The following is a 10,688-nucleotide window of genomic DNA, read 5'->3' on the forward strand; positions in this document are numbered from 1 at the left end:
TAATATTATTTTTCTTAGTGTCATAGAGTGGTCAAGTGTTTTTGGCAGGTTAAGGTTAAATTAATTTCTGCAGAAAAAGAAAATGAATACAATTTACTTCTCATTTTTTATACTTTATATTATTAATAAAATCATACTATTACATTTGATTTGTTGGTAAATTTAAATATAACTTTGCCAAAAATAGTCAAAAAATATTTGATCCCTATTTGCATGACAATAAATTACCTATAAATGTACTAATAAATATTTATAGTTATATATTATATATTATATCAGTGGCAGTTTGTGGGTTTATAATGATGTTGTTCAATTTTTCAATCCTTGTTTTATATGGGTGATATCAAATATTATATTAAAAAATAAATGTATTTCATAATTATATGTGACTTATAAATAGTTCAATAGAAGTAAAGAGTTTGGTTAGATTAGGTCAGTCTCAAATATTTTATCCAGCAAAAAATAGTCTTGGGTAGGTACTTAATATCTATATTATATTCGCCAATAAATAATAATCTGTTTTGTTTATTTTATTTTCAGTATAATATTATGCTCAATGGAACTTTCTGATGAAATTGTTTTTAAATTCATGTTTGTTTTAAGTATAGATAAATTAATAATTATTTTAAGTTATAGCTTTCAGAGTCCTTTAATAATTGTTCGAATAATTTCACAAATTATAATATGGTTTTGTAATAATTGAATAATTGACAGTCACCATGAAATATATTTTTTACTTTTAAAGTGGTAAAGATGATTTTATCCAAACCACAAAATCAGGGGTTTTTCATAATTGGTATATCTAACATATATTATTTAAATAGTGACAAACATTTTTGATTTGTTTATTATGTACATTTATTTTTTTCTTGTTTTTTGTTTTTTTTAATTAGATGAAAAAAAAAAAATGTTTGGCAGTACCACTAATACGAATCATCATTCTACCAGTAAATCAGATTTTTTGACAGTAGAAGACTCAGCACAATTTTGTTCTACCAAGGTACTTATAATATTCAATTTGAATCCCTTTTATAGACATGGTAATAAAATACAAATATATTAATCTTTTTCAGTTTCCAAATAATTCTATTAGAGGTGTATTAGAAATCGATTCATCATTCCAGTCCATAAGTACCAAATTACCTTTGATCAACGACCAGAAAGGTATCTATATCTATATAATATAAGTTGTGAAATGGGCTTGAATGGGATTTGATAATGAAAATGCATTAAATATTTTTGCTCCTTATTTTTTAGTAATATTTTACAAAAATTACATTGTTGAATATTCATTGGAGCATGAGTTCTTGCTAATGTCACCCTGGGCTAGAAATCAGTCAGGCATTCCTGTAATGCTCGTAGGTCTAAAGTGTACCTGGGACAAGTATTTTGGCGGTTCAGTAGATAAGTTTTTCTTGGAATATTTCTTTGGTTACAATGAATTACTAATGTCCTCTGTTAAATCACTGTCTGTAAACGAACAAGAGAAAGGAATATTGAGGTAAAGACTTACGGTTGGTTGTAAATAATTTTAATTTATTACTATCATGGAGATAAAATTTATTGTTTAATATTTCAGAAATGTCATTACTGGGAAATATAGAAGGTTGACCCATTGGACGGATATAACGTCATACATTCCATCATTCTTCGTAATGCTCATATTTGTGAGTATGAAATTATTGTTTATTATGTACTGTGTAACAAAAAAACTCTTATTTTAATCAGTGCCTTAGACAAATGGGTTAAGTTGTCATCAACACTGTTATAAATTGAGGAGTATTTTTGGTATTGCAACCAGAAGGGGGTCGTGGTAGTAAAGTTGATCTAGTTGTTAATCAAAAGTACAACATTTCCTTACAATATTATATACTTTTTTAAATAAACAGGGAAACAACGAAATATTTACTGAACATTTGTTGTAATTCTTAAGTGAATAGAACCATGATAGTGGCTTGAGAAACTATTTTGCCAAATATTTATATAACTAAATTAATTTAATATTTCAATTCATCATTAAATTAATAAAAAAATGCTCACAGTCATAAATCTTGAAAATATTATAATACATGGTTCTTCCTAAGTTATTCTTTTAGAAATTTAAAATATTTAAAATACATATGCATGATTTTTATTTATAAGCGTTTGAAGTTCAAATGTTGACATAATTTTCGTTGACATGTGCCACAATTTACATAATTTGATATATGGTAACATATTCAAATTATTTTGACTCTTTATGATCTATTTATAGCCATGATAATATTTTTATAAATTTTGTTAACTACTTTTCAAATTCATAAAAGCTTTTCTTTCCATAGGTTAAATAAGACATTTTAATAGAAGGTGCCCAACAAGTTTTTATTTAGTAACTCTGTCAATAAAAAAAAATGTTCACTGAAAATTATAACCATGAGTTATTTTAAATTGTTGTTAATATTTTTTTTATTAACTACTTAGGTATTAAATTTGATTATTTATATAAGTATTCTAGGCTGACACAATGTCTCCGATCAGAATCGTTTTTAGTATACACTTATTTATCATTGAATTCAAATATAACACATCCATTACAACGACATGCTCAACAACTACTGTACAGAGTGGTACCTAAATTGTATACTTGTAAATTCAGATTGTAAATATACTAAATTTTGTTCAATAAAAAAAAGGCATATGTATTATACTTGTATATTATATAATATTAATATTACATTATATTATGAATTTATATAGGTACCTTTTATTAATTAATGTCTTAATATAAATTATTATTTAAACCATTAATTATAATTAATTTTTTTTTTTTTTCATTGATCATTAAGCCCGGCAACTATGGCCATTAGCTGTTTTTGTTTTTTGGTTTGTTTGTAGGGGAGGGTACTGTAGTTTTTGTTTACACGTGTGTGTATTTTTAGCAGATTTTTAGTGGGCACCCGTAGGTATCTGCCATGCCTGGGTGGGGGATGGCGGCACTTGTTCTTCGTACACCGTGACTTGCCAGAAGAAAAATGCCGCCCGGTGACCGAGAATCGAGCCGGCGACGGTAGCGCCGCAACCGACGCCTTAGACCGCTCGGCCACCTCATGCCCCTAAATATAATTTATAATTATAATTTATAATAGTGCAATATGGCATGTATATACAAGTAGGTGCCTATGCATATAGTTTGCATTGTTTATCTTATAACATCTATGTGTGTCATCTAATAGTTAAATAATTATAACATTCAAAATCATTGAATTTAAAACTAACAACTGTTACCAACAACATACCTACTTAAAAAAAAAATAATAAAAATAATGATAGAATAATAATTCTAAATTACATGCATATTTATAAAATATTTACAGGATTTTGATTGTAAAATATATTTGGAATATTATCATGTATTGAAATTAAATATTTAATAATTGCTTTGAGTAAGTTGGATATTCTTTCAAATATTTTTATAAATTCCTTATAGGTACTTATGAAATTTTTCATAATATATAGTTCTAGACAAATTGGTGATTTCAAAAGCAAACAACGATTTTATTTTTAAGTTGGGTATTTAAGTTGATTTCAATAAATATAATTTTTAAGATAATTTATTTTTGGACTGTTGTTCCTTCAATAGAGTATATTAGAGTTTACCCAGGAGTTTGCCGATGAATGACAAAATATTAGGTTTGGTGCTGGTATTGACAAAGCAATCTTTAAAACAGAGGATAACACTTTAAATAATACATTTATTATAAATAAAAATAACGTCAAAGGCTTATTAAAAAATGTTTTCTATCATCGTTTATCCAATAAAATTATTAATTAAAAAATACATAACTTAAGAATTTAAAATTGTGCGTAATCTCATGTTGTACAATCTTAAACTGATTTCCTAGCCACATTAAATGTTTGATGACTATTAATGACTTGATATATATTTATATTGTATATAAGTTTATTGAAATTAAACAGTTTGTATTTTTGTTTTTGATTTTTGCTTTCAGGCTTCATTAATTTCAATGCTCTTAACGAGTTCACTCGGAGTTTCCATAGGTAATCTATATTATTATTATGGTGTTTAAAATATATAAATAATAATTATTAAAAAAAAATTCTTTACATTTTTATGCAGCTTATATTTTTTTCAGGGGATTTGATGCGTCAAATAATTTTTAACGGCTCTTTGTTGACGGCGGGACCACGTTTGATTTTCGTCCTACTGGTTATGTTCGGTGAGTGAAATAAATGACGATAATAATAATCCGTCCTTGTGATTTTTCGTCGCACCCGAATTTTATTATTATTAAAACATTAATTAAAACCCTGTCAAACAGCGTACGCGTCATCGGAGTTCACTGACGCCTTGAAGTCCGTCCCCCCGAAAACATAATTTTATGCATTAACAATTAAGACGTACCTACTTTGTCAACACGATAACATTGTGCCATGTCCTGCATTGTGTGTGTGTGTGTGTGTGTGTGTGTGTGTGTGTGTGACGTGTGTGTGCAGCAATGATATTTCCGATGACGATTTACCTTGAGTTCACTTATTTACTGTTATTATAATAAATATTATTATTTAAATTCCCTACAGGTATGTGGTCCGTGTTGTTTGCCTTTATGCTAAAGTTTTTTAGCGACATCAAAATGCCGTTTTACATCATACTGACGGTCTGGGTAGCTAATCGATACCAAACCAAATATGGCCGTTGTCCGCTCACGCAAAAGCATTGGCCAAAGTGAGTATTACGTATAGGGTAATATAAAAGCTATTATTATTGACGTCGTATAATATACTATACTCTTCGTCGGGAGGGTGGCATTACAGAGACAGGGGTGGGGGGTATTTGCGAAGGAATCACACGAGAAAGTTGTCTCGAACAAGGGTGCATCATAGTTTGTCATTAAATACAGAAAATAAAGAGAAAGGAAGGGTCCGTTGCAGGACGAGGAATATGAACGCAACACTACGTGGGGATTCCATTGACTGGATGACAGGAACAGTAATGGATTATATACCAGTCACCAATATTTCACTTTTCATCCACCCCTACTCACTCTGTAGGTAGGCGTGTGTGCGTAAGTGTGCCAGCTAAGTCGTCTCTTGCAGAAGTGTAACTAGATGGCTAAAAATAAAACGGCGCCTATATAATATTTTATATACCTGTGTTTTCACCGTACATTTTCTAATTAATTTAATTAATTAATTTTTGGTTTTACCTGACCACAATATTTAAATTTTTTTTTCGTGTTTCTCAATAATAGAAGATGGCCCGATTTATTGAGTTTGTTTATAATATTTACTAACTATTAGATATAGTATTTAGTATTAAGTTAGTTTATATTGAGTTTGTTGATTGTAGGTAGATACTTCAAAAGTCGGAATAACTATTTCGATTAAAGGAGCACACAACACAAATAAAATGTTCTTTAAATTTTTTTTAAATATTTAATTATTGTAGATAGGTGTGGTTTAATGGCTATACGAAATGATATCGGTGAAAATCCGACGTAAAAAAAAATATTACTTTAAGAGATATTAAGAAATGTCGAATAGCCGCGTTACGTCATGGGTCCGGCTCATCGTATCTGCCTATCTTAACATGTAAAAGTTCCTCGCTTCACACAACAATTTACCAATCGAAAAATTTTGTTTTTGAAATTTAGTTTTCATATAATATTATGTGTGTAACATTATGTGTTTAAGTCGATAAAACTCAGATTTTCAATATAAAAACAACACAAATATATGTACCTACATTTACTTTCAAAAATAAAATTTTTAGATCAGTAAATTGTCTTGTGAATCAAGGAACTTTTACACGTATGAGATAGGCAATTACGGTGAGCCGTGCCCAATGACTTCACACGTCTTCTTTCTTGCTCACAAAGTAATAATTTATCGAATAATGTGATTATAGAAACGTAAACCCTATACCATTATTTTTAAAATCGAACATAATTTCAAATTAAACAAACTTATTTTTTGTGTTTTGTGCTCCTTAGTATACTATTCATATGATTATATATCATATAATCAGGCTATATCAGGGTGGTGGTGGATAGTGGTAACACAGCCAGCCAGCCAGGTCCCTGTATATATATATACGTATATTGTAATATTTATAGACACGGCATGTGTACTACTGTTGTGTGTACCTACCGTAGTACCTATATTGTATACAGTAAATAATCCTTATAACGGACCCCTATAAGACAAAATTCTCCGTTATAACGGGAAATAAAAAAATAGTCCCGGATACGGAATAACCTATAGTATGTGTCCCATATGTTTTAGTCTCTCTCTATAACGGAAACTCTTTTATATCGGAAAAATCAGATTGTACCGAGAGATTCCGTTATAAGGAGGTTTTACTCGTTATGTATTTGTATATTATGTAAATCGATTATGTTTCGGTTCCAGGTTTTTCTATCTGTACCACTTTTTGTTCTACGCTTACAACTATCGGTTCGACGCCCAGTATACATATTTGACTTTCTACTGTTCGTGGTCCTTTATTGAGGTAATACGAAATGTTATTTCACGATGTATAATAGCATAATATATCATAATATAGTACAATAATATAATAATGGGGGGACGGAGTGACCGAGCGGACTAAGGCGTCTGTTGCAACGCGCACTGACGCCGGTTCAAGACCTCGGCCGCCGGTGGCATTTTTCTTCGGGCCTCACCCGAGCATGGCAGGTACCTACAGGTGCCCACTAAAAAATCTGCCAAACTAACAAACACATACATACAACTAACAAACCTAACCCATAGTACCCTCCCCCACAGTTAAATACCACCAAATGGCCTAAGTTGCCGCAAGTTAATTAATAATTAAAAAAATATATATATATAAAAATTGTTAATTTTATACTCTAATAGCGTTACCGATCGATTTTGGACTTACGTGAAGTTGGCACCCCGGCATCTTCCGATCAAAACCCAATCAATATCATTTTTTTGCAACTAATTTGCAACAATTTGCAACACATTTTTTACGGTGCTACAGTCAAACATAGCATTGGTCTGCCAAATTCACGTGGCACCCCGAATCCTTTCGATCGGCTCCATATCCGCGTCAATTTTTCGCAACAAATTTTCAACAATTTGCAACGACCATAAAAAAATTTGCAACACATTTTTTACGGTGCCACAGACAAACATAGCATTGGGGTTTCAAATTCACGTGGCACCCCGACATCGTCCGATCGGTTCCAAATCGGTGTCATTTTTTTGCAACCAATTTGCAACAATTTGCAACGTAGATCAAAAAATTTGCAACACATTTTTTACCGCGACATGACCGAAATTCTGTTTATGGGTGGCACCCCGACATCATCCGATCGGCTCCAAATCGGTGTCATTTTTTTGCAACCAATTTGCAACGATTTGCAACGTCGATCAAAAAATTTGCAACTTAAAATCAAATTATAATATTTATTATGTTCCTAATTAAGTTAACTTTGAAGTTTATATCATCCAGAAAAAATATTATTTATATAAGTTGTAAGTTTGTAAAATATAGAAAATATTATTACTATAAAATCCCTATAGTCGTACAGGCCTTAAGTTACTTACCCACATAATAATATTCATCAGTACATTACCATCAAAATTATTATCACTCATTACCTAGTTATTTTAATAACTTTTCAATGAATATTTTTTAATTGACTTTTGTTATTAATTGAAGTCATGTTAATTTAATAGTATTTATTTACCTAATTTAAATTTAAATTATGCATTGAAAATTTCTATGACCTTAATTTTTAGTTTAATTGAAAAATAATTCTTCATCTATGATATTTCAACAAAATATTAATTTAAATAGATACTAAAAATAGAATCAGACTATATACACAAATACATCAAATAACAACAATACAAACGTTATAGTCGCATATATAGGAGAGAACAAAATAAAAATTGTGATATTTGTATTTTAATTTTGAATCAGAGAGTATAGTAATGATATTAAAAAATATAAATAGAATAATATTCGTATTACCTATTAATATTTCGTAGTAATTAGTTATAGCATCGGTATTCAAACAAAATATTTTCTTCGCATAAAAATACTCGTTTTAACTAGAATTATAAATAATATAGGTAGGTAATTAACTTTATTAAATTCGAAGAAACAGATATTAGTTTTAAATTTTAATCGGTTTCAAGAAATGTCCGTCAAGTTGGCACCGGCACTTAGTGCTACAACCTCAAACAATACATCAATATTTTGCTACGAATTTGCTACATTTTGCTACGCAATTTTCAGTATTTGCTACAGTCTAGTTTTTGCTACAAGTCGGAAACAAACATGCCAGTGCTATCTTGGCGGTAGCACCGGCACTTTCACCTATCACCTCAAAATTGGTATCCACAATTTGCTACGAATTTGCTACATTTTGCCACGCTATTTTCAGAATTCAGTCTGGTTTTCCCGGAATCCCGGAAAATGGAAAATTTCCCATCGGAAGGTTTCGGGGTGCCACGTGAATTTGGCACCCCAATGCTATGTTTGATTGTAGCACCGTAAAAAATGTGTTGCAAATTTTTTTATGAACGTTAAAAATTGTTGCAAATTGGTTGCAAAAAAATGATATTGATTGGGTTTTGATCGGAAGATGTCGGGGTGCCAACTTCACGTACGTCGATTTTGGATCGATATATGCGTACGTAGTGTTGTTATAATCATAATAGAGTACCTTTTTTAGAATCGTGTTATTCCGACTATGAATTCCAGTGGGATACTTTTTGTCTCGAGTTACACTGCAAGTCGATCCGTTGTTTTTAATTTTATTTTATTAGAAAAAAAACGAGGGCAAAAAATAGTTTAATATAAAAAAACTTAACGAAGGTGTATTGTGTTTGTAAACTGTACTCGGAGATTTTCCTGTAATATAGGTATCTGGTATATGGTATAATTATGTTTCTGTTGTCCTCCGAGCATACTGATTTTTACTATTATATAGGAAAATGACATTTTTTTCTTTACTGGAGACGAATGTTATTGTTGTACGCCGGTGGTTTACGTGGTCGTTAACGTAGTAAAAATTATACATATTTAATATTATGTACGTATGTTTATAGTTCCTACTTCCTTTATAATATTATTATATATTATATTATCACCATATATAGTAAGCCGATAAGGTTATCGCGTTTTCATCGTGTGTTCCAGACATTTGATTTGAGCGTTTTTAATTAAATTCTTATGTTGATAGTATAGGTATAGTGTGTTATTAGATACCTATATATATATACGTTGAAAGTTTTAATGATTCATCAGTCTGTAAGTGATTTAACAAAATTAAAAATATTTCGTAAAAAAGTATTCGTTATTTTAAGGTGATTTTTTTTTGTTTCCTTAGCAAAAATACCGTAAATGCAATAGATTGTATAATAAACGTGGTTAAATATATACGTATTTACAAATATATGAATGATACTATGCAAAATTTTATTTTGATAATTTGATGAAAATAACAAGGCGTTCAGAAAAAGTTGTTTTTCTGAAAACTATACTACATTGTTGCTTACTGCCTTTTGGCTTAGGAGGGCAGTTAAACCGGCGAGTTGTATAATTGCAGACCGTCACGTCTACAGTTCATATTTGAAGTTTAAAACAGTTTTAAACATTTTTTGTCTTGCCTTTTCCCCGCAGCATTCCATGGCTTACTTTTATCGCCGCTACGAGATTCCGTACTTGCGGCTGCAAGTTCAACCGCAGTAGGTGATCATCCAGCGACAACAGCAACATCACCAAGAGACTGGCGGGAATTCCTGCTCCTCCTGCCATTATTGTAATACAGTTTTTATAACGCCGCTCAGGTTATATTATATCATAATTAACTCGTTAATTGCCCTATAGGCTATAATGTGTGATAATATACGATATCTACGTCATATACGTTGACAAAGTATGTAGGTATATATATAGATATCGTATAATAATTATATTTAATATTGCTTTTTTTTATTATAATAACTATTATTTTGTATTTTATATTAATTTCTCCTTATGAAAACGGTACGCATGAGCTTCCGGAATTCATTGTTTACACGATGAATACTAGTAGTAATATCTTGTTTATTATTCGCACAAACATTTTTTTAAATCTTATTTTAAGATTGTATTTGTTTTTATTTTCCATTCTACCTAGCTAGGTAGTAAAAACTAAATTACGATTGTATATATTTTTTTTTTTCGATAGCTTTTGTAATTAATCAACTATATTATATAGATATAGGTATATATGATATATTGTAAATTATTGTATGACATATTATGCTATTTTAAAATATTGATATTACATAATTATATTATAATATATCGTGCAGTGTGTATTCTGCGTATTACGTGTACATAAGATTTTCGTACATTCAATTATATGATAACATTATATTATGTATTATAACATTGCTTGGATCGAATGAATTGTACTCCACGTAAGAATATATCTGAATATTTTTTCCGCTCATTGGCAGTCAATAGAGATCTGCAGAGTCACGTTTATCTGTTTCAGCTCTGCGAAACCCGAGGTGTAGCTTATCGCGATTTCTGTGGTTTCCAAGAGAAATTAAACATTTATACAAGCCCAATACATTAAATATCGCGTATATTATGGAATCTACCCTAACTGTGTTCGTGTTTCGTACAGTGGCGGTCAAACGGGGGGGGGATGAGGGGGATA

General features: G+C 30.2%; 1 protein-coding gene across 1 annotated transcript in view; it reads left to right on the top strand.

Annotated features, from left to right (window-relative positions):
- LOC100570582 (membralin-like) overlaps positions 1-10,688 on the top strand; it is an 18,779-nt gene that overhangs the window by 2,036 nt on the left and 6,055 nt on the right. The window contains exons 4-8 of the mRNA XM_008182453.1: positions 894-1,000; positions 1,074-1,164; positions 1,363-1,501; positions 1,580-1,671; positions 4,579-4,723. Of these exons, the coding sequence (XP_008180675.1) occupies positions 894-1,000; positions 1,074-1,164; positions 1,363-1,501; positions 1,580-1,671; positions 4,579-4,723 (574 nt within the window). The remainder of the gene's footprint in view (positions 1-893; positions 1,001-1,073; positions 1,165-1,362; positions 1,502-1,579; positions 1,672-4,578; positions 4,724-10,688) is intronic.

Source organism: Acyrthosiphon pisum, chromosome X (genome assembly GCF_005508785.2).
Source record: "Acyrthosiphon pisum isolate AL4f chromosome X, pea_aphid_22Mar2018_4r6ur, whole genome shotgun sequence".
Lineage (NCBI taxonomy): Eukaryota > Metazoa > Arthropoda > Insecta > Hemiptera > Aphididae > Acyrthosiphon > Acyrthosiphon pisum.